General features: G+C 62.5%; 1 protein-coding gene across 3 annotated transcripts; it reads left to right on the forward strand.

The window, feature by feature from the left end:
- The first annotated feature begins 18 nt into the window (after positions 1 to 18).
- TSPOAP1 (TSPO associated protein 1) lies at positions 19 to 22,087 on the forward strand. Of its 3 annotated transcripts, none has more exons than XM_060081257.1 (31): positions 19 to 348; positions 1,163 to 1,270; positions 1,556 to 1,684; positions 2,325 to 2,504; positions 3,066 to 3,251; positions 4,480 to 4,557; positions 4,642 to 4,725; positions 4,975 to 5,064; positions 5,215 to 5,337; positions 5,593 to 5,697; positions 7,118 to 7,168; positions 7,500 to 7,520; positions 8,313 to 8,517; positions 9,118 to 9,290; positions 10,495 to 10,610; positions 10,899 to 11,008; positions 13,851 to 14,681; positions 14,851 to 15,002; positions 15,338 to 15,715; positions 15,802 to 16,041; positions 16,369 to 16,548; positions 17,132 to 17,968; positions 18,617 to 18,716; positions 18,804 to 18,958; positions 19,567 to 19,735; positions 20,110 to 20,181; positions 20,607 to 20,639; positions 20,831 to 20,934; positions 21,021 to 21,092; positions 21,306 to 21,416; positions 22,058 to 22,087. In XM_060081257.1, the coding sequence occupies exons 1-31, from the start codon at positions 19 to 21 to the stop codon at positions 22,085 to 22,087; spliced, it is 5,553 nt and encodes a 1,850-aa protein (XP_059937240.1). The 3 variants fall into 3 exon arrangements, with proteins under 3 accessions (XP_059937240.1, XP_059937241.1, XP_059937242.1); XM_060081258.1 differs by having other exon boundaries at positions 20,137 to 20,181; XM_060081259.1 differs by lacking the exon at positions 2,325 to 2,504.
- Positions 22,088 to 23,504: the final 1,417 nt, after the last annotated feature.

Consider the following 23,504-nt stretch of genomic DNA (forward strand, 5'->3'; position numbering starts at 1 on the left):
GGGACACTTGGCAGAACCATGGAGCAACTGACACCCCTCCCCCGGCCGGGGGACCCCGGAAACATGGAGTCATGGGCACTGCCCGCCTGGCAGAGCTGGACTCCAGGCCAGGGGGGCGAACCTGGAGGTGCATCCCCAAGCATTGCCGATACTCCGGCAGCTCTGCGTGTTGGAGAACTGAGGCCCGAGGAGAGCTCCGAGCCCGAGGGAGCCCGAAGCCCCAGGTCTGTGGGGGGCATCCAGCCTGAAAGAACAGAAACTGGGCTGCCCAGCCCCGGGCCGGGAGCATTGAGCTCTGGACTCAGCTGCCAGAGGCTGGAGGGCAAGGAGGTGGAGGCTTTCTCTAAGGTAAGGGTGCTGTGGACGGTTGGGGTCTGCGAGGTCGGGGATCTCACCATGCCCTCCAGCCTGGCATGACACGCAACTTCACCGCCCACCTCTCTTCTCCGGGCCCATCTCTGTCTGTGGGTTCGTCTCTGTGACTGTCTGTCCTCCCTCCTTTGGTCAGGAATCTCACTGGCTCCGTTTTTTGCCATCTGTCTGTCCTTCTGACTCTGCCTTCTCTGTCTACCTCTGGCCCTCCCCCTTCCCCCTCCCTCTGTGAGTCTCTCTCTGCCTGCCTGTCTGTCTGTGTCTGTGTGTCTCCTCTGCAAGTCTCTGTCCTTGGGGGCTGGAGGATACTGGGGGCGTGTGGAGGTGTGTGATGGAATCAGAGTCCAGAGGAAGCAGATTCAGGGGAGGGGGCTCAGTGCTGGGCTGAGCCAGGGAGGACAAGTTTTGGGGTCGGTGCGAGCAGTCTCCTGTAGAAGATGGAGGGACCAGGACTTTGGGGGACTCAGGGGCCCTGAGGAGCCTGGAGGAGTGCGGATGGGAGCTCGAGCTGGCATTTCCCAAGAGGGGAAGATGGGCAGGGATGGGAAGAATCGAGGACTAGCAGACAGGGTGCCAGGGCTGGGGGACGCTAGTGTCGGCAGGCTGGACTGAACAACCCCTTCTCCTGGGTCTCCTGTGCTCCCCCCGAAGGCCTGAACTGTGTGGGAGAACCTTCTCGTCTCCATGTCTCCTTGGACTGTGGAGGGGGAATGCTTCCCTATGGAGGGCTCTGGTTTCCACAGGTAGGGTGGGTTCCTGAGTCGCTGTGCCCTGTCCTTTCCCGTGTCAGGGCAAGCTGAAAGTGGGCTTTGGGGACAGGCCCCATCTGGAGCTGCTGAGGGCCGTGGGGGAGCTGCAGCAGCGCTGTGCCATCCTTAAGGAGGAGAACCAGATGCTGGTGAGGCTTGGAAAGCGAGTCCTGGGTCCTGGTTGGCGCTGGGGGGAGGCAGACTCAGACACCCCGGGCCTCTGCCTCGGCGTCCTCCTCATCCCACGAGCATCGCTCCAAGTGGGAGCTCCATGGAGCTGACATGACCCCAAGACCCGGAGAGGGTGAACCCCTACCTAGAGTTGCCAAGAACCCCACTGTGAGCCCAGGACTCTAGCCCAAGGCCCGGGCTGTTTAGGATCGGGTCTGGGGGGTGCTCCCCACATGCCCCAATTCTGGCTGACCCCTTGTCAGAGGAAGAGCAGCTTCCCCGAGACGGAGGAGAAGGTGCGGAGACTGAAGCGGAAGAACGCGGAGCTGGCGGTCATTGCCAAGCGCCTGGAGGAGAGAGCCCAGAAGCTGCAGGAGACTAACCTGCGGGTGGTGAGGCTGGGAAGCCACTGGATGGAGGCTGGGCGACCAGGGAAGAGGGGCGCCAGGGCTGGGCCGGAGAACCAGAACATGACCCCAAGACCCGGAGAGGGTGAACCCCTACCTAGAGTGGCCAAGGACCCCACTGTGAGGCTTGGGAGTCACGGACCCTTAGCACCTAGGAGAGCAGGAACCCAGGGGCTGAGGTGTAGGAAGGGCAAATGCCAGCCAGGCTAGGAGGCTGAGGGTTTCTGGAGCTACAGGAGGGAGGGGAGGGCTGGGCGGGGAGGTCCTGAGCAGGATTCCGGGTCACCACGTGCTGGTGCTGACTGCAGCGTCCGCTGAGCTCATCTGTGGGTGCAGATCTGCTGGGGGCAGGGATGAAAACCCATCACAGGGGCAGCCCTCAACGAGCAGCATCCTTTGGGCCTAAACTAGGATGTGCAGTTAACCCTTTCACTCCCGCTTGAGGATGGCAGGGATTGGGTCAAAGGGAGGCTGTTGGTCTCCTGAGGGTAGATGCAGACCCCGGGTAGAAGCAGGAGGCCACACTTGTAGGTTTTCATCCCAACCCCTCCTGTGAGAGGCGCTGAGGAGTGGGAGGACCGCCCCAGCCCTCGGATGACGTTGGCCTTACCCCTCCTCTGGCCAGGTGAGTGCTCCCATGCCCAGTCCGGGGGCCAGCTTGGAGTGGTGCCGGAAGGCCCTGGCCCGCCAGCGAGCCCGGGACCTCAGTGAGACAGCCAGCGCCCTGCTGGCCAAGGACAAGCAGATCGCCGCCTTGCAGCGGGAGTGCAGGGAGCTGCAGGCCAGGCTCACCCTGGCTGGCAAGGTGCGAGGAGGCCCTGGTCACCCCTTCCAGCTCAGCCCTACACAGGGCCGCCTGCTCCGCAGTGTGGGATGTGGACTGAGATGTTAATGAGATGTAAATAAAGCGAGAAGGTGGAGGCTGCTGGGGAGTAGGTTCCCCTGGCAACGGCCCAGGTGGCAGCGGGGAGAGAAGGAGCCGGAACCGAAGTGGGTGGAGCCATGAGTCCCAGACCTGGGAATTTCTGTGCTCCGGGCTTCAGGCTGCATGCCAGTGGGTCTGACTGTATGAATCCACACATACCTCACACTAGTGTGAAGAGATGTTCTCAAGGCATTTAGCACAGTGCCGGGTATGCCGTGCGTGCCCAGTAAACGAGTTCCTGGGAATATTTGCACACGGGCTAGCGGAAGCATGTGGCTCTCTCTAAGCATGCATCTATGACCAGGCATGTATGCATGGGGGGATGTGTACCCTCCCCCGCCCCGGAGCCCCTCCAGTCAGGCGGAGGGCGGGCTCTGCTGGGCATGGCGTGGGGCTGGGCAGGGGTTAGGCCCGACTCCCTTCCTTGTCCCGCGACTCCAGGAGGGCCCCCAGTGGCTCCACGTGCGGGACTTCGACCGGCTGCTGCGGGAGTCCCAGCGGGAGGTGCTGCGGCTGCAGAGGCAGATCGCCCTGCGCAACCAGAGGGAGCCGCCCCCGCCGCCTCGGCCCCCAGGTCGGGCCGCCCCGGCCAGAGCAGGGGCGCCCGCCCCCGGGGCCCCGGGAGAGGTGAGCGCCGGCGCATGGGCAGGTGTGTGGGTGTGCGGAGATGGGGGTGGGAGCGGCTCGGGGCCGCTCAGGGCCCCGACGACGCGGTGGTGGCGTGCGCACTGCAAGGGCTTGGGGGACTGTCCCCAGCAGGGAGCAGGGTCCTCTGCCCGGCCCCCGGGGCTCGTACCTGCGCCGCGCCCGCCCCCAGGGGCTCGAGGTCCGCCCTCCGCAGGCCTGAGGCCCGCGGCGCGCCCCGCCGCCCCTGCCGTGCCGCCAGTGGTACGGCCCGGCTGCAAATCCCCGGTTGCCCTGGCAGCCACCCGGGGCCCAGCCCGCGCCGCCGCCTCCCGCCGCAGCCGCCGCAGCGCGGGGACGCCCCCTTCAGCGCCCGCCTGGTCCGTCAGGCCCGGCCCGGCTACTCGGGGGCGGCAGTGTGTCCGCCCCCAGCTCCAGGTACGGGCGACCCTCACTGGGCGCCGGGCTGAGGTGGCCCCTGGTCCGAGGGCTAGGGACCCCGCTCCGGACCCCCAGGACTTAGAGGTCTGGCTCCTCTCCATCCTCTGTACTGGGCAGCACTTAGGTGCGCCTCCTTCCGGGAAGAGGGGAGGGAGAAGGGACCTCCTGGCGACCAAGGCCTCAGGGTGTGGGATGCTTCTTGCTCAGATTTTGCCCCTCTGCCTGGCCCAGAGAGGGAGATGCATCGCCCATCAAGACCTGTCCTCCTCCGGAGTTTGCCCGGATAACTGGGACGTGCAATAGTGTGGGCTTGGTGGAAGCTGGGAGGAGGGTCTGGCCAGGTCTGCAGGCTCTGGGCCGAGCCCAGATTCTATGGATCCATAACCCTTAGCTCTGGGGACACCACATCCCCGGGGGCCCAGGCAGCCTCCTAGTTCTCTGCCAGTCGCCGAAGGACACCGAGGACAGTTATTGAGCGCAGAGCAGGGCTGGAAGCTAAAAAGGGAAAGCTTTGGCCTGGATAAGGGACCCATCTCCCAGGGCACGCGTGGGTCTCAGGATCTCAAAGCACTGTGTCTGGAGGACACGGGGGTGCGGCCTCTGCTCTTCCACATCAGCTGGAGATGAGGGGATACGGTGGGGGGCAGACGGCACCCCTACTTCCCGGGCAGGGATCTCTTTGCTGACCGTGAGATGGGGTGGGACCCTCCCTCAGACAGGCGGGGCTGGGGGTAGGCTGCCCTGAGGCCCTCTTCTCAGGTGCCAGCTCTCTGCCCCTGGCCATTTCCAGGCCACGCCCCAGGAGGATGTGGACAACCCACCCGTGGTCCTAGGGGAGCCAGAGACACAGCAGAGGGTGCAGCAGCTGGTAAGTCCCAGGTCAAGGGCTGGAGGAGACCCATTCTGGGTGGATCTGCCTTCCCACCTGAGGAGCTCCATTCTGACCTCGCAGGAATCAGAGCTCAGCAAGAAGCGGAAGAAATGCGAGAGCCTGGAGCAGGAAGCCCGGAAAAAGCAGAGGCGATGTGAGGAGCTGGTGAGCGCCCAGCCTGGAGGGCCTCCCGGGGGGCCAGCTCCACCCTTCCCTCAGGCCAGCCAGGTGGTGGGCTCCCCTCAGCTCTGCTTGCTTCCCTCCTGCCCAGGGAGTGCGCTTGTCCTCCCGTTCTGCGGGGCTCCGCTTTCCTGGCTGATGCAGGTTCCAGGTCGGGGAGGGCAGTGTCCTCTGTGTGGGGGGAGGAGGAAGGTGGGCGCTGGGACCCTCCCCAGAGGTCCTCTGGTCTCGCAGGAACTGCAGCTGAGGGAAGCCCAGAGTGAGAATGCCCGCCTCGTGGAGGAGAACTCCCGGCTCAGTGGGAGAGCCACGGAGAAGGAGCAGGTAGCGGCTCTGCCCAGGTCCTGCTAGGCCCCCGGTCCTCCACCCACCACCCCGGACTGGGCTAGAGTATGACGCATACTCTTACCCCTGGCGAGGATGCTGGGGGTTGAGGCTCACACCCTGCACTCCCTGGCGCTGCCCGCTCTCCAGGTGGAATGGGAGAACGTGGAGCTGAGGGGCCAGCTCCTGGGAGTGACGCAGGAGAGGGACTCGGCCCTTCTCAAGAGCCGGGGCCTGCAGAGCAAGCTGGAGAGCCTGGAGCAGGTGCTGAAGGTGAGGGGCCTGTGTGTGGGGGGGGGCGGGGGGCATCGGTCCCTGGCACAGGGAGAAAGTGGGACAGTGGCCCTCTGTGGGGCACTGGGGTGTAGGCCGAGTCCTGGTGCCGCCGGCCCTTCCCTTCTCTAGCCTCAGTTTCCTTTTCGACAGAGAGTATCTGGAACACACGGTGTCTGAGGCACCCTCACCTTCGATCTTCTATAGGAACAGTAGAGCAGGGCTTGGGCCTTGACGCGGGCTCTTGCGTTTCAGCACATGCGGGAGGTGGCCCAGCGGAAGCAGCAGCTGGAGGCGGAGCACGCGCAGGCTCGGCTTAGCTTGCAGGAGAAGCAGGAGGAGGTCCGGAGCCTGCAGCGGGTGGGTGCAGGGTTGGGGGGGCCGAGCGGGGGAAGGGTGGTAGGTTGCCGGACCCCGGCTTTACCGTCACTCGGCCAGTGGGTATTTACTGAGAACCCACTGTGTGCCAGGCACCGTGCCGGGCACTGGAGGGACCGGGAGGGGGCAAAGGTCACGTCCCTGACCGATCAGCAAGTAAACAGATCCAGGAGTGAGACGATCCCAGTCACGGAGAAGCGCAGTGGGGGAAGTGACCAGGATGATGAGACACAGAGTAGCTGGGATGGGGTGAGCGGCCTCTTTAGAGAGCTCGGCAAGGAAGGCCTCTAATACCTCAGGGGCCAGAAGGAGCCAGCTGATGAGCACTCCAGGGAAGGGGAATAGATGTGCCAATGCCCTGCGGCAGGAAGGAGCTTGGGGGTGCAGACCAGTGCGGCTAGAACGTGGCAGGATGGACGGAACAGCCTGAGTGGGCAAGAGCCAGGCCTCAGAGGTCACGGGAAGGGTTTGGATATTTTGCTCTCTGAGTAGTTAGAAGCTGTTGAAAAGTCCTAAGCAGGGGAGTGGCATGATCTGATTCATCATTTTAGAGGATCGCGCTGGCAGCACGGCGGAGGATGGATGGGGCAGTGGGCACGGAAACAGGGCCGTCAGCTGTCGGGTGGCTGCAGGGGTCCAGGCGGGAGATGGTGGCTGTCTGGATTAGGGTGTAGCAACACAGATGGAAGGAAGTGGATAGATGTGGACTATTATTTTGGGCACAGAACTGACAGGATTCACCATGGGATTCCAGTTGAGTGCCCGTTCTTTCACCCATTTGCTGACTAAATGGAGGGCGAGGCCTTTCACTCTCCAGGAGTGAGGGATGAAGGCCCTCGGATGTGAGAGGCAGGGAATCCTGAGTTCCGTTTTGGCCAACTTCGGGCTGTGGGTTAAACACTCAAGTGGAGATGTCCGTAGACAGCTGGGTTTATGAGTCTCGGGTCCTGGGGACGCTGGTCTTGGAGACAGGTTTTGGAGTATTCAGTGTGTCTAGTCGGGTGACTCGAGGGGACCCTTTGGGAGAGAGTAAAAGCAGGCCCAGCACTGTGCCCTGCGGCGCCCTAACACTCCAGAGGGGTAGAAGATGAGCCAGCAGCAGAGGCTGAGGAAGAGCGTCGAGAGGAGGGAAACCCTGGGGCAGGAGGTCCCGGGAAGAGAGAAGCAGCCTGAGGCCCCTCTCGACCCTGTTGCGCTCTGGCTCCGTTCCGGGTGGGGGTCAGCGGGAGGAGGCCTCGGCCCCTTCCCAGCCCCCTTCCCTCTTTCTCCCCCGGCCCGTCCTCTCCCCTCCTCCCCTTTCTCTCTCCCTTCGCCCTCCCTACCCTCCCCGCTTCCATCACACTCTATCCCACCCCCATTCCTCATCCTTCTCCTCTAGCGTTTTGCCTCCTCCCACCTGTAGGCCCAGGCAGAAGCCCAGAGGGAACACGAAGGGGCTGTGCAGCTGCTGGAGGTGGGTCCCTGGGGGTGGCCATTAGCTCTGCCTGCTTCGGGGAGGCTGGAGAGGTTCAGAGAGCGCTGGAACGGGTGGCGTGGGTGTGTGGGGAGTGGGCTCCCAGGAAGGGCCCCTAAGTGCTCTGGGGCCTGGGGGGATCCCCTCCCCCTTTGGGCCTGCAATATCCTTCCCTTTAGCAGTTGCTTAGTCAGTCTAGGGAGCTGACTGGGCGGGGTCCGCTTGGGTCCCTCCTTCCTTCCCTCCCTCTCCGGGCAATGACCTCCAGGGTAAGGCTTCTAACCTTCCTCTGTGCTCTAACCTTCCTCTGTGCTTTCCTCCCCTGCCACAGTCTACCCTGGATTCCATGCAGGTACGTCCTCCTGATTCCCCACCTCCCTGCGGGGGGGCCTCCCCAACACCTCTCCAGGCTGGCCGAGCTGCGTCTCCTCCCTTAGGTCTAAGGGGTTCCAACCCTCATGTCCAACGATGGGGGTGCGACTGGTAGCAGACCTGAGACTCCGTAGATGGGCTGGGATTCTCACAGGACATGTGGGCCACCACCTCGTCCCAGATCTGCCACTGTGCTTGGCAGACACAGGCCCTGCCCTCCTCTAAAACCTAGCCGCTGAGACCTTGAGGAAGTCCCTCGCCCGTCTAACCCATGATCTCCTTGACGGGGACTCTCCTGATCCCTGAGAAAAATTCCTGGGAATTGGTTCATTCCTGTCACAAAGATGTCCCTGGCTCCCGTGTGGGATCTCTCCGGGGACTTCTCTGAGGGCAGGGATTTGGGTCACCGACTGTGGCAGGGTGACAAGCCACGGAGCTGAGAAAACTGCTCAAGTGATACTGTGGTGGTGATGGGGGTAGGGCGACCCCTTTTGGCCTAGAAAGCAGCCACAAGCAGGAAGTGCCGCTGCCTGGGGCACGAGGCCTTGCTGCGAGAGTCAGGGCTGGGAGTGAGGCTGGCCCACAGCTCCCGGTCTTTACCCTCAGCTGCCCACTATTCGGGGCAGTGGGGCAGCCAGGCTGAGGGTTGGTGCCCAGGCCTAGGGGCTGGGCAGATGTGAACTGAAGCCTAGTGCGGGGCTGTGTGGAGATGGCACAGCTTGGATCTGGCAGCTTTGGTGGGTCTTGTGGCTTATCGTGGGTCTTGGCCCAGGTCCGGGTTCGAGAGCTGGAGGAGCAGTGCCGCAGCCAGACCGAGCGCTTCAGCCTCCTGGCGCAGGAGCTCCAGGCCTTCCGCCTGCACCCGGGCCCCTTGGATCTGCTCACCTCCGCCCTGGGCTACAGTACCCTTGGGGACCGCCCGCCAGCCCCCTGCTGCTGCTCCACCCCCCAGCCCTGCCGGGGGTCTGGCCCCAAAGGTAAGGTAGACCCCAGTGACATTAGCCTGGAATCCCCAGGTCTGGGTTTTTTTGTAGAGAGCAGAACTCAGGGTCAGAGAAGGCTAGCGACTCACCCACAATCACACAGCAAGTTGGAGCCAGGTGTGGCTTGAGCCAGGCTCCACTGGGGAGAAACAAGCCCGCGGGGAGCACCTCGGCCCGCTGCTCCTCCCCTTCAACAAGGTCTCTGTGGCCGTGGCTGGGAGGTGGGCACTAGGAGTCAGTAGCAGGCAGTATGGGCTGGTGAAGAGCCAGCTGGGCGTCAGTCGGATCTCGTGGTCCCAGCTCCACTCACGTAACAGTTCTTGATGCTGCTAACGCTCTGTGGGCCGCGTGTTCTGAGCTGTAAGACAGGAGCATCCAATGCACCTCATCAAGCTGCTCTGAGGAGCCCATGAAATAATATATGTAAATCACCTCCACCTCCACTTAGTAAGCTCCCCCCCCTGCACCCAGTATTTCCCTTCTTGTAAGGAAACTTGGCCGTGGAGGGCCTGAGCCCTAGATCCAAGAGGACCCTTGGTCCCTGGTCGCTCCTCAGGCCACAGACCCCAAGGCTACATGTCATCTTTTCTTTAGACCTTGACCTCCCGCCAGGCTCCCCAGGGCGCTGCACCCCAAAGTCTTCCGAGCCTGCCCCTGCCACCCTTGCGGGGGGCCCCCGAAGGACGGCCAAGAAGGCAGAGTCTCTCTCCAACTCCTCTCGCTCCGAGTCCATCCACAACAGCCCCAAGTCATGCCCTACGCCCGAGGTCAGTGCTGGGGCGGGGCCTGGGGTCTGGCTCTGCCGTGGGGAAGGGGGGTGGGGAGGTGACCCAGGAGTTGGGTGGCCGCTGGCCCGTGTGGGGTCCGAAGTGGAGCCAGGCCCCGGGAGAGAGGGGCCCGTGGATTCCTCCCGGTGGGCGGGGAGCTCAGGTGGGGCCCATCCCACCCTCCTGCAAGCCCTCCCTTGGGGCCGCCCAGCCCCACCCCTCTGGGGCCCAGAGAGGCCCTGGAGTCCTGGGCTGGATGGAGGCAGGCACTTTGGCGCCAGGATGCACCTAATGAGGCTGGTCCTGAGTGCCTGTGGCAGAAGCAGGCGGTCCTTTGAGAAGGAGCACAGGTTCCGGGGTTCAGGTCCCAGCTTTGTCCCAGGCAAGTCGCTGCCTCTTTCTGGGCTTCGGTTCCCTTGTCTGCATTTGGAACTAATAACCCCGCCCCGTGAGGCTGCTGTGAGGATTACGCGAAAAAATACAAGGGTGGCACCTCCCTCGGTGCCGGGCACACCGTAGACGCTTAACGTGTGGCAGCTGTTACCACTACCAAATTCTCTGGTGTCGCTCACAACCCCTCTGATCACCTCATCCCTCTCTCTACCTTCCAAACCCCAGCAAGTGTGTGGGCCGGGAGGGTGGTCGGGAGCAGCCCTGCCGTCGCGGGTGGTTTCGGGGGCTAGAACCCGGCCGCGGCCTCTACTGCCCCCTCGTGGGATGGAGCGGTGGTGCTGGCTTTGGGTGCCCCGGTTTCGGCTCCCGGTACCCTCGTCACGGGGCCTTCTCGGCCCCTTCTGCCTCCCGGCCTCCAGCTCTCCACCATCCGAGTGCTTGGCGGCGTTTTTACCTTAAAGAGACAGACTGTCGTGGGACACCCTCCCCAGCCCCTCCGCCACCGGTGTGGCTGGCCCCCTCTCCGATGGGGAAAGTGGTCTTATTTACTGGGCTGGTGCAGAAAAGAGGCCGGGGCTCAGGGAGGGATCTAGTGTACCCCGCCCCTCCCTCCCGTCCCTTGAGCCAGGGCACCTGGGCTCCGCCAGGCCCTGCCGGCTCAGGTGCTGAGTTAGAAAACATCGGGCCCATCGCTGCCGGCCTTGCCCAGCATCTGCTCAGTTTCTCTTCTCAAAACGGTGGGTCCTCCTCTGCCTGCTTTGCCTTTGGCCCCTGGGTCCTGGGGGGACTGGCCCTTTCTGCGTGTCCGCAGGTGGACACAGCCAGCGAGGTGGAGGAGCTGGAGGCAGACAGCGTCTCCTTGCCGCCAGCAGCCCCGGAGGGCAGCCGGGGAGGAGCCAGGATCCAGGTCTTCCTCGCTCGCTACAGGTGGGCCCTCACCCCTGCTCCCCATTTCCCCAGCACTTGGGCTGTAAGGGAGGGGGGGCCGGTGAAGAGCGCGGCCTCTGGAGACGGCGGGGGTGGGGCAGGGACCCCAGCGGGACATGCCCTCTTAGCCTCGTTGGAATGGGGTGGGCGCAGTGGGTGCTCCACGTGGTTAAAGGGGGACAACTAAGTCTCCGTAGAGGCCGAGTGCACTGGGGGAGAGGACACGGGACACGGAGACGGAACGTCAGTCGCTGTCCTCCTCCTCCTCCTCTCCACCTCCCCCAACAGCTACAACCCCTTCGAGGGCCCCAATGAGAACCCAGAGGCGGAGCTTCCGCTCACGGCTGGCGAGTACATCTACATCTATGGCAACATGGACGAGGATGGCTTCTTTGAAGGTAGGAAGGAGCGGGGGGGGGGGGTCATTCCGTCCATCCGCCTGCTTTGAAGCTCCTCTTCCCGAAGACCTCCACCCATCTGTATGCTCTCAGCCCACTGTAACTTCTCAGGCTCAGCGGAAAGGCATCCAGAGACCCGGCAGCCCGCGGGGAAAGGGAATGGAAGGGCTGTGGGAGCAGCTGGTCTGACTCCAGACCTGCCCAGAGCAAGACAGGGCCTACGACGGTCCAGGTGGCGGACAGCATGCCCCAGGGAATGTCGGCTAAGTTCACTCTTGTGCTGGCAGACAGGGCATGGCAGCGCTTAGCACGAGTGACCTCGAGGTCAGGCATGTGGCATAGATCTGATGCTGGACCCCAATCAGTGTGGGGAGGAGGAATCAGGGTCCAGAGCCCAGGAAAGGGTGTTAACAAGTGGTTAGCGGTTGTCAGGGCCCAGGCAGGGCGTGAGCTTCAGGGCAGTTCTACAGTGCCCGTGGGATGGGGCGACCGCGGCAGATGCCCCATTACTGAGACTAGGCAACAGGGCGGGGCCTGCAGAAGAAGTGGCCTGGGTGACTCCGCACGGTGGCCCTGGCCAGGCACCAGGCTGCATCCTTCCACAGTAGGGAGGATGGCACCGTACGGAGACTGGGATGCGGGCTGGGCAGGGCAGGGTGAGGGCTGCAGCCGTGGGTGGGGATTTAGGAAAGCGGTTAGGTCTGGGCCTGTAACACGCAAAGCTTTCAGAGCCTGCTCAGTCTCCCCTCCTTGGGCCCCGCGCCTGCTGTTTGAGCAGGTGCTGGGAATGATGGTGAACAGCTCAATTCTCCATAAGGATGGATAATGGAGAGCAGGATTAAACAGCTCCCGGGAAAACGCTTTTTTTAATTAAAAAAAAAAATAATAAAAACACCAACACCTTTGTTTGGAGGGGGGCAGCTAAAACATAAATATTAACTAATTACTAGAATTTGAACTATGCAATTTGGGATAGATTGAAAGGCATGTAGACAATTGGGTGCAGGATGCCCTGTTCCTCCTCCTCATACTTCAGCTAAGTGACTGCTTCATCTGTGTCTGGTCCCCCCTGGCCTGCTCTCAGTGGCTCAAGCTTCAGGGGCACGAGACTGACTCTGGCCCAGGCTCCAGCACCAGCCTTTCAGGGCTGTGGATCTGCTTAGTGTGATGGTTCTTACCGTTAACCTCACACCCCATAGTGTTAGTGCTTATATTAATTTCCTAGGGTTTCTGTAACAAATTTCCACCAACTGGGTGGCTTAAAACAACAGAAATGTGTTCTCTCACAGTTCTGGAGGCCAGAAGTGTGAAATCAAGTTGTTGGCAGGGCCACACTCCCCCCCTGGAGGCTCTAGGGGAGAGTCTGTTCCTTGTCTCTTTCAGTTTCTGGTGGGTCCAGGTGTTCCTTGCTTGTGACCACATCGCTCCAGTCTCTGCATCTGTGGTCACATTTCCTCCTCTTCTCTCAGTGTCTCTCTCTCCCTATGTGTCTCTTCTAAGGACACTTGTCATTGGATTTAGGACCCACCCAGATAGTCCAGGATGATCTCATCTCAAGCTCCTTAACTTAATTGCATTTGCAAAGACACTTTTCCCAAATATGGTCATATTCGTAGGATCCGGGGTTTAGGATGTGGACATATTTGGGGGAGGCCACCTTTCAACCCCCTACAGTGCTCACGTTATCTAATTTATTGAAAGTCCCTTCTGTTTCTTCTTCAAGTTTCCTTACTTTTTGTTTTTCCCTCCTAGCATAAGTAGAGAGAGAGGGTGTTGGGGAACTTATGCGCCTTCCTGCAGCTCAGGCCTGCCTACACCCTCCAAACCCTGGCCCTCGCTCCTCCTTTCTCCCAGTAAGGCACACCAGCCGCCAGCTCATCTGTGCCCCGGGAATCTTTCTCCTTTTCCCAAATCGGCTGTGACGTGACAGACTGTGTGTCCAATTTCTTGTTTTTCTGATGTCTCACAAGCAAAAAACAAACGCTTTATAATACTTTATTGCCAAGTGTTCCGGGCAACTGGCACAGGGTAACAGAACTTACCTTCAGTCGCTGTCTGAACTGACTGCCAGTCATGCTCCTGGACCCAGGCCTGCTGTGGGTCTCAACCCCTTCTAGAACCCACAGGGGATTCCTTTCTCTGGCAGGTATGTCTTCTGTGTCTAAAGATTCCTTCCTAGACTCTGACCAGATGGGCGTCCCTCTCCCTTTGAGGATGTCTGTTTTCCACACAGGGAAGTTGAGGGGCACCCCCTCCCTCACTCCTCAGGCCTGTGTAAAATGACAGTTTTCAAACATACGGAAAAATTAAATAGTACGATGAATACCTAGGTGCTCACCACCTAGATTCAACAGTTGTTAACATTTTGCCATAATTGCCTTTTCTGTATGTAGGTTAAAAAGATGATTGAAAAGCAAGTTGTAGACAGATGGTATTTTACCCAGACGTACTTCAACATGCATCTCCTTCTAAGGACATTCTTCTGCATCCTTGCAGCATCACCTGGGAGCTCGTGAGAAATGCAAAATAATCTCAGCCCCACCCAGACCGAGCTGAGTTAGAATCTATATTTTAACAAATCTCCAGGTGATTCATATGCACATTAAAATGTAAGATGCCTGTCCTATATAACTACAATACTGTTATCACACCAATGAGAATTAACAGTAACTCCCTAATCCAGATCTTGACTGCTCCTGTCTTTTAAAAAGCGGTGACAGGTAAATGTTGATCTGAACCAGACGCTTAAGGTCACCCACTAACCACTGCTAAAATGCATTTATTGGACTGCTTTTTCTCTACCTCCTCTCTGCCTTCCCCTCCCCTGCCCTCCCGCCACCAGGGGAGCTCATGGATGGCCGAAGGGGCCTGGTCCCTTCCAATTTTGTAGAGCGTGTGTCCGACGACGACCTCCTGACCTCCCTGCCTCCAGAGCTGGCTGATCTGTCCCACAGTTCAGGCCCTGAACTCAGTTTCCTGAGTGGCGGCGCGGGCAGCAGCAGCAGCGGGGGCCAGAGCAGCGGGGGACGCAGCCAGCCCAGAACAGAGGAAGAGGCTGCGGGGGCCGAGCTCAGGCTGAGCCCCTCGCCCGAGCGCCTGGGTGAGCCCCCTGCCGCGCCTCACCCCCGCTGTCTGGCTGTCCTCAAGCAGCTGGCCCACAGCGTGGTGCTGGCCTGGGAGCCGCCTCCTGAATGCGTGGAGCTGCGTGGCTACCACGTCTGTGTGAATGGGGAGCTGCGGCAGGCCCTGGGGCCCGGGGCGCCCCCCACGGCTGTGCTTGAGAATCTGGACCTGCAGACTGGGCCCCTCCGTGTCTCTGTTCAGGCCCTGACCAGCTGGGGCGGCTCTGACCCTCTGCGCTGTTGCTTGGTGCTAGGGGCCCGGGCCGGGGTGGCACCTAGCCAGCTGCGGGTCCATCGACTGACAGCCACGTCCGCTGAGATCACCTGGGCGCCCGGCAATAGCAGCTTGGCCCATGCCGTCTACCTCAATGGGGAGGAGTGCCCGTCCGCCTGCCCTGGCACCTACTGGGCCACTTTCTGCCACCTGCGGCCTGGTACGCTCTATGAGGCCCGAGTGGAGGCTCAGCTCCCACCTCGAGGGACCTGGGAACCAGGCTTGGAGAGGCCAGAGCAACGGGCTGCCACCCTGCAGTTCACCACACTCCCAGCAGGTAGGTGGGCTTGGGCACCTGGTGTCTTTAACACCTGGGAGGTCAGGCCACGGGTGGTGGCCGAAGGGGAGACTGTCGCTACCTGCGTTTTTAGAGGAACGGCAAAGTGGGCTGTTACGTCTGGCAGGGAGTGTGCTGCGTTACTGGGTCTTGTGCCCCCTCCCCCCAGGCCCACCCGATGCCCCCCTGGACGTGCGGATCGAGCCAGGGCCCTCCCCTGGGATCTTGGTCATCGGCTGGCTCCCGGTGACCATCGATGCTGCTGGCACTTCCAACGGCGTCCGGGTCACAGGCTATGCCATTTATGCTGACGGGCAGAAGGTATGCCCTGGGGACTGCCCACCTGTACCCTGGGATCGAGATGTGCGTCTCTCCTCGCCATGCTCAGAGGCCTAGTCTCCCCAACCTGGCACAGAGGCTGCCGGGCCCTGGCATTTGGGCACTAAGTAGCAGATTGGTTCAGAGCATGGGCTCTGGTAGCAGGTGACTGGGATTCCACCACTGAAACCACGTGGCCAGGAGGCTTAGAGGAGACGTGGCACGCCAAGGGCGCCGTGCCTGGCGTGATGCTGGTCACGGTGGTCGGTGGTCGCGGAGTCCTCACACCTGGCCACCTCAGCCTCCCGTTCCTGTGCTCTGCTCCTCCCACCCTGCAGGTCATGGAGGTGGCCTCCCCCACGGCAGGCAGCGTGCTGGTGGAGTTGTCGCAGCTGCAGCCGCTGCAGGCGTGCCGCGCGGTGGCCGTGCGCACCATGTCGCCCCACGGCGAGTCGGCCGACTCCATCCCGGCTCCCGTCGCCCCCGCCCTGGCTGAGGCCTCCTCGCCAGCCAGGGTCTCCTGCCCCTCCCCACGACTGGGCTCGGAGGCCAGACCGCCCCTTGCGCCAGCCTCCCCAGGGCCTGGAGACCCCAGCTCTCCCCTCCGGTGCCCCAGCCCCTGTGGAACTCGAGAGCCCCCCGGGGGCTCCCCAGCAAGCCCTCCCGGAGAGACGCCAAAAGGATCCTCAGAGGAGCCCCCAGTGCCTGGCTCTCAGGTACCCTGCTGGGGAGAAGGGGGGGCAGGTAGAGCCTGGGAGAAGGATCTGGCGCTTGGGCCCTTCCTCAGTGCCTGCCATTCCAGGAGGAGGCTGGGCCAGCGGTGCTGGGTGCCCCAGGGGACAGGAAGGCCAGGGAGCCAACCTGGGGAGAGCGAGTTCCTGGCCCTGCAGCTTCCCCCCTGGCCGAGGAGGAGGCTGAGTGGACCGCGGGAGAGGCCCGCCCGGCCCCTGGCTCCACCCAGGGAGCGCTGGCCCAGAGGCTGCCCTGTGCTGAGGCCTGCCGTGCGGGAGACACGGGGCCTGGGCTGAGGCCCAGGGCTGAGGTACGGGGCTGGGGACACTGGGCCGCCTCAAGGAATCGAGGCCCCCCTCCCTGCCCTCTGCCAGCCCAGATCTGGCTGTCCTCTCTGCTTGTCCTCTGCTCTGGTCCGTGCTCTATGTCTGGCCAGCTCTCTGTCACTTTGCCTTCCAGGTTTCTTTCCATTTTGGCTGCCATCCTCCTCCTTCCCCACCCCCTGCTCTGCGTCCCCCCCGTTTTGGGGCAGGACCCTGTCTCCCTCTGCCAAGGGACCCCGTTCATTCTGGCTGGGGCTGACGCTGCCAAAGCGCCCTCCCTCACCTCCCTGTTCTTCTCCTTTGGCCTCTTGCAGAGAGAGGACACGGCCGAGCTTGGGGTCCGTCTGGGGAACTCCCTTGTGGACCATGGCCGCAACTCAGACCTGTCAGACATCCAAGAGGAGGAGGAGGCGGAGGCCGAGGAGCTGGGTGTCAGGACTTGCTCCTTCCAGAAGCAGGTTGCTGGCAAGAGCCTCAGGGACACTGGGGCCAAGGTACCGGGGTGAGGAGGGCCTGGTGGGCCCTAGACCTCGGGTTCTGGGGGCCTCTGCCCTACGTGTCGGCAGCGGCTCCAATGCCACCGGGTGCCGGCAACATTCTAGGTGTGTGGCCTGGGCCCTGTCCTGAGCAGCAGATAGGAAGTGGCTCAGGCTTGGCCTCCGCCCTCCTGGAAAGAACGGAGAGAATGAGGCGCTCTTTTCTGTAACGTCTCCCCATCAAACCCACCAGACGCAGCGCCCTGGCCATCCGAGAGCTCGTGCTGGGAGCTTCCTAGGAGGGGGTGGGAGGCCTCCCTGCTGTTACAGGCATGGCCTGTTCCCTGACGCTTATACCCCTCGGGATCCCAGCATCTGGGCAGCCCGCTCTTGGGGGTGCCCCCTTATTCTTCCTCTGGCTCTGCCCCGGACATGCTGTGTGGCTTTGGGCCAGCCTCTCTCTCTGGTCTTTCCTCTTGGAGGAAGCTGAGAGAGGGCTATGGGTTACCTGAAACCCCTGGCCTCATTTGAGGGCAAAGGTCACAGCTCTGTCCTTTTCCCACGGACCTCTCTTCCCTGCCGCCCTCCCCCCTCCCCCCAGCCCCAGCCCGACCCCTTCTGTGAGACTGACAGCGACGAGGAGATCTTGGAGCAGATCCTGGAGCTGCCTCTCCAGCAGTTCTGCAGCAAGAAGCTCTTTAGCATCCCTGAGGAGGAGGAGGGAGAGGACGAGGAGGACGAGAAGATGCGGGGGACAGGCTCTTCCTCCCGAGGCCCTGACCCGCCTGAGCCTGCATTCCTGGGGCTGGGCTGTGACAGCGGTCGGCCCCGAGGACCTGGCCTATGTCCTTTGTCTCCCGAGCCCTCCAGGGCTGCGGACCGCCTGGAGGACATGCCTGGACTAGTTGGTGGAAGCAGCTGGAGAAAAGGAAGTGGCTCCCCCGAGAAGCCCCCCAACCGCAGGCGGTCCCCAGATCCCCGTGAACACTGCAGCCGACTTCTCAGCAACGGCGGGTCCCAGGCCTCTGGACGACCAGGCCCCGCCCGGGAGAGGGGCGGCGCCCCCGTGGGCGAGGGCACCAGGGCTGGACCGGAGGCTGGTGGGAGAGGGCGGCCGGCCCCTTCGAGGAGGTGCCCCCGTGGCCCAGCCCCAGAATCGGGCCTGGCCAGCTGCCTCTCCCCCAAGTGCTTGGAAATCAGCATCGAATATGATTCTGAGGATGAGCAAGAGACGGGCGGCGGGGGCATCAGCGCCACCAGCCCCCGCTACCTCGGAGATGGGGAGGCGTGGGGTGCAGCACCCACGGGGAGGCCCAGGGGGCCTCCGAAGGCCGATTCAGGCCCCAGCCCCTACCCACGCCTCCCGGCCTGGGAGAAAGGGGAGCCAGAGCGGAGAGGCCGCAGTGCAGCCGGCAGAGCCACGGAGTCGCCCTCCCGGGTCCGTGCCCTCTCCCCACGCCGGGCAGCCCCCCGCCTGCTGCCGCCTGGTGGCCCTGCTTGCTGCCCACCGGCCGCTCCCATTCCACGCTGCCGCCTCCATCAGCAGAGGTGGGGCTGGGCCTCCGGGTTCCCTCACCTGCCTCTTCCCACCCACATTCCACTGCTTTGCTGCTTCTGCCAGTCGGAACTGGGACGCACAATATTCTGTGGCCATAAGTCGCCAATTGCCGCCAGCCAGCCCCCTGCCTTTGGGCCGGGGGGCCCTTTCCTCTGCTTAGCTAGTTACGTCTCCAGGACGCTGACTGTGATGGCCCGCATCACCCGGCCCCGACACCGAGAAGAGGCGCTCCTCTCCCACGCTCCGCGGCCAGCTCTCAGATCTAACCTTAGTCCCTCTACTGCACTCATCTGCTAAGGTGGCCGGAGCTGGGCCTGCCCTCCTGCCCTTCCTCCCCACGTGGGGGCGTCTGATGCCTCCAGTGAGGTTGGGCCACGGCTCCAGGAGAGGAACGTGTGTCCCTGCTCTGCTGTGCCGCTTTCGCTGACCGGGCTGAGCTGGGGGAGCGCTTGCGGGGTCCTGCCCCTGCTGCGGTGCCCGCCAGAGGGCGGTGTGTCACTTCTGCCGTCTGTTGCCCTCTCTTTGCAGGCAGCAGAGACTGGGGAGCCCAGAGGGCAGGACGGCTCTGGGCGGAGGGGCCCCCAGCGGAGAGGGGGCCGGGCCCCCAGGCCAGGCTCCGTGGAGCTGGGTGAGCACCTGTGGGGGCGCTGGGCCAGGCTGAGGGGGCTTTCTTGTCCCCTTGGCCAGAGCTTACTGCCACTGCTCTCCCCGACAGCCCCTCCGAGGAGCCCTCCAGGAGAAGCACTGGCTTGCCAGGACCTACCTGTCAGGGTCTTTGTGGCTCTGTTTGACTATGACCCCGTGTCGATGTCTCCCAACCCTGATGCCGGCGAAGAGGAGCTCCCGTTCCAGGAGGGCCAGATCCTGAAGGTGACCGACTCACTCTCTGGTCCCCCTTCCTCCCTCCTTTCCTGCGCTGGGGGTACGATAGCCACGCGTGGGTGAGAACACAGCTTCTAGAGCCAGGTGATGGGGGGCTGGGTCCTGATTCTGCCACATCTAGCTGTGAAACGTTGAGGAGATTAGCTAACGCCTCTGGGCCTCATTGGTAAAATGGGGATAATATTAAGTGTCTCCCTCACAGGGCTGTTTGAGGATGAAATGATTCAGTACCCACAGAGCCCTGAAGCTGCCTGGCGCATAGCACAACGTGATAACGGCTGCCGTTAGCATTGTAACTTTTATTGTGCCTCCAAGTATTTATTGAAGGCTTTCGGCTATGGCTCTGAGGTCAGGGGGATCTAGTCTGGGCCGGACTGGGGGGATGGCTGTGCAGATAGTGGGTGACGACCACACGGAAAGGGCTGTTTTCTGTCGCCCCTCTGATCCGTATTCTTGGCTATTTCCCCCATCTCCTATTCCACAACAGGTACAGCACCCTTCTGCAGTCCCAAGTGTGGTGCTCTGAGCTCGGGGCCTCGGGTGCAGGGAGCAAGCTGAACTGGCCTCCTGACACAACGGGTCTTCTTCGCGTCCAGGTGTTTGGGGACAAGGATGCCGATGGCTTCTATCGGGGTGAAGGCGGGGGCCGGATGGGCTACATCCCCTGCAACATGGTGTCCGAGGTGACCGCGGACAGTCCTGCAGGGAGACGGCAGCTGCTCCAGCGGGGCCGTTTGTCCCCAGATGTTCTCGTCGAGGGTTCAGGTATGACCTGCTCCTGCCCCCCCCCACCCCCGCCACCACAGTGCCAACTCCAACACCGCCCCCGCCCAGAGCAGTTTGTATGTCTGGAGTGGCCGAGGTGCCTGCTTGGTCCAGAGTCTGGCAGAGCCACTGGGGCCCTCACAGACTGAGGCCAGTGTGGCTGCAGCAGTGAGCTTGCTGCCTGGAATGGGGGTTCACTGCCTGGGCGACGGGCCCTGTATTTTGGATCCGGGAGGTGGGGGATGAGAGAGGAATGCCCTTAGACGCTCTAGTGCAGGAGCCTTGGTACAGCCCCGAGAGAAGATTGAAGTCACTGTCCATCTCCCTCCCTCGCCTGGGTTTCTCTCTGACATCTGCTTGCCTTCCTGGACCAGGGAACGGTCCCTTTGTCTACTCCGCAGCTCGCACAGCTGGGCCTCCCCCCAAGCCCCGCCGCTCCAAGAAAGGTGGGTGAGACCCCCTTCTCCCTCGGGGGCCTGTGAGGATGGGAGGGTGGGGACACTACGTGGCTCCCTGGGGAGACACAGGGGAGGTCTTGAGCAGGTTCAGGGAATCGGGCCAGACCTTCATCCCCAGCCACCCCCGCAGCGGGCGGCTTCATTCTAATGGAGATGGGCAGTGGTTTGCTGGGACCTCTGTTCCAGAAAGCACCCGACTGTAAATTCTCTGCCAGCTGGAGCAAGTCACTTACCCCTTCTGGGCCTTAGTTCACTGCGAGAACCAAAGGGCTGGGCTGATGTGTGAGCGTCCTCCTCCTGCATCCCTTGTGTGAGGCTGATCATCCTGCCTGCCCTGCACCAGCACCCCCCTCCCCCGCCCCCAAAGAAGAGGGATGTGAGGGGCGGGGCTCACAGTCATATTCTCTCCACAGCTGAGTCGGAAGGCCCTGCCCAGCCCTGTGCAGGTGAGGGGCCTCCCTGTGCAGCGGAGACTGGGGAGAGAGACGGGGCGGGGCAGCCCCTCCGACCTCTCCCCAGGGGCTACGACTAGCGGGCAGGTGGTGAATAGGGGTCGGCAGGCCTCCAGTGCCAAGGATAGTCGGGGGTGGGGGAGGCTCTAGAGCGAGTCCTGAGTCTTCTCCCCCTCCCCCTCCAGGCGCCCCCCAGCTGGTCTCCTCTCCTGGCCTGAAAGCTCGCCGCTCCATGGTGGCTGCATTTGACTACAACCCCCGAGAGAGCTCCCCCAACATGGATGTGGAGGTGAGGACCCTCGGATAGAGCCCAGCCACGCTGGGTGGTGGCAGGCACTCCCCGGGCCTGACACGTGCCTCTTGGTCTCTCCGTAGGCAGAGCTGCCCTTCCGGGCAGGGGACGTGATCACTGTGTTCGGGGGCATGGACGATGATGGTTTCTACTATGTGAGAACATGGGGGTGGGGGGTGCCCAAGAGGGCTCTCCCAGAGCCAGGGAGGGGGATGAGCAAGGGAGGGGGATGACGGAAGCCCGGAGGAGTGGACCAGGTAGCCTCCCACGAGAGTGACGTTGACCCCAGGCCGTCCCCCGGGGGCTTCAGGGTCAAGGGGGTGGGGGCGAGGCCTCTCCTGGTCTTAGTCTCAGCACCTCCTCCCCAGGGGGAACTGAATGGACAGCGGGGCCTGGTTCCATCCAACTTCTTGGAGGGCCCTGGGCCTGAGGCAGGCGGCGCAGACAGGGAGCCCGGGACACCCCAGGCCGAGGGGCAGGTGAGGACCGGGGCTCCCGGCTCAGCAGTTGGGTCTCTATGCTGCTGGTGTGGTTGGAGGGGGGCAGGGGTGGGCAGGGCGGCGTCGTGCGAGGAGTGCAGCCGGGCAGTGGTCCAGGTATGCACTGCACCCAGGGCGGGGCTGCGAGCTACCGCCAGAGGGAGCCCAGCCCGGGTGGCTCCCTCCCAGCGTGTGCCCCTCTGTGCAGTGGGGTGAGGCCGAGACCTTGATCCCCAGCTGCCCACACCCCCGGCCAGTGCAGGTGAGGGGCCCTGTGGAAAAGGACCCTCCAGCCTCCCACACCTCTAGCCGTCAGAGCCCCTGGTACAGGGACCCTCCCCACCCCACTGCTGCATCTGTCTGTCTCCCAGGTACCTTTTAAAGCCAGATGCCCAGCAAGGCCCAGCTTCCTGGGTGGGTGGAGTACAATTAAGCTCCAGGTTCACGGGGCAGGGAGAGGGTGAGGAGGCCAGGCGCCAAACGGAAAGCCCTGGGTCTCCATGTGCGATCGTTCCAAAGGCAGGGGCTATGCAAAGCAGCACCTGCCCCTAAGGCCTGGTGACCTGGGCGACCTGGTGACCGGGTGGAGAGCGTATGGTCTGGCCGTAACCCATCTCCTCTCTTTGTTCCCTGTTCTTCAGAGAACGAGGAGGAGGCGAGTCCAGTGCTAGATGGAGACAGATATATGCAGAGAAAGCGACATGTAAGTGGGGACCGACCCCCTATGTCCACGTCACCCTGCTCCTCGTGTCACCATAATCAGACGGCGCTCCTTTGTCTCAGACAGCGGAGCTGAACTGGCTTTTCCACCTTCTTCCAGGCAACAGGGGACGGAGCTCTTGCCGTGAGCCGGATTTGGGCCTAGGATCAGCCCCTCCCCTTGCTTTACTCTGGGCAATGCCAGCTGCCACAGGAATACATGTCATCCTAAGATATAATGTCCCATATTAGCTGAGTCCTCATATTCTATAGCCCATGCGGCTTATAGAATATTATGTGACATTCATATGGCTCATCAGTATATTATGATACGATACGACTGTGGTATTGTAACATTGTGATTATCACTGGTGACAGATGGATGACACTGACGCCTCCAGTGACAACCGTCTCCCCCACCACAGACTCCTCTGTGTCATGACCTGTTAGGGGATCAGATGCATGATTTTATGTCCAACTCTCCATTTTCTCCGCTGGGGGGCATAAACGGGGAGGCTTAAACAGTTGGAGTCCGTAGATTACCCCAGACCATTCATCTCGGGGGCTCAGAGTCTCCCTCCATTTGCTTCCCCAGCAACCCCTCCCTCCTGGGAGCCCTGGGAGGGGGTGGGAAGGGCCTACCCCCGCTCCGCCCCAGCCCGGCCAGCCATCAGCCCTGGCTAGTTGGCAAGAAACTCTTGGACCTCTGGGCGCTAGCAGAGCTCTTTGTGGGCGGCCCTGCTACATCACCAGGGTCTTAGGTGAGGGCGGGCCCCAGGCTGGGCACCCAGCACCTGCCAGCAGACTGCCAGGCTCTGGTGGGAGCGGGGGTTTGAGGAAGGGAGTGGGGGGCAGGGGATGGAGAACACACAGGCTGGCAGGAGCGGACGGGGCTGTACCAGGCACAGGAGGTCGCAGAGTGGATGTGGGAATTTGGCGGGTAGCGGGGAGGCTTGCTCGTGGCTCTTGTTTAGCCCAGCTGCTGTTCTTAGGCCACTAACCGCACAGTCTGGGTGGGCCTGTGGCAGAGGGAGCCACTCACGGTGGCAAACAGCGCGAGGAGGAGATTCTGCAAGGGAGCCGTGGTAAGGGAGGGGCTACAGCCTCCAGAGCTGTGGTGGGCGCGGAGCGCCGCCCGACCGTGGCCCCGGGCTCCCTGCACCCCTCTCGGGGGCCATTCAAGGAACAGTCTCCATCTCCTCCCCGTGGGGTGGGCACTCCGCCACTCCCTGAAGGCCCTCGGACGCCGCGTCTGCTGGCCTGTGCGGGCCTGCTCCTCCGTCTGTGCGCTGTGCAGGAACCACCGTTCCTGGAGTGCGGCGCCCTCCTGCGTCCCCGTCCCTGCTCTCCCTTCGGTTGGGAGGGGATGCCGTGGGGAATTTGGAGCAC

The sequence above is a fragment of the Mesoplodon densirostris genome, chromosome 18 (genome assembly GCF_025265405.1).
Source record: "Mesoplodon densirostris isolate mMesDen1 chromosome 18, mMesDen1 primary haplotype, whole genome shotgun sequence".
NCBI classification, from domain to species: domain Eukaryota; kingdom Metazoa; phylum Chordata; class Mammalia; order Artiodactyla; family Ziphiidae; genus Mesoplodon; species Mesoplodon densirostris.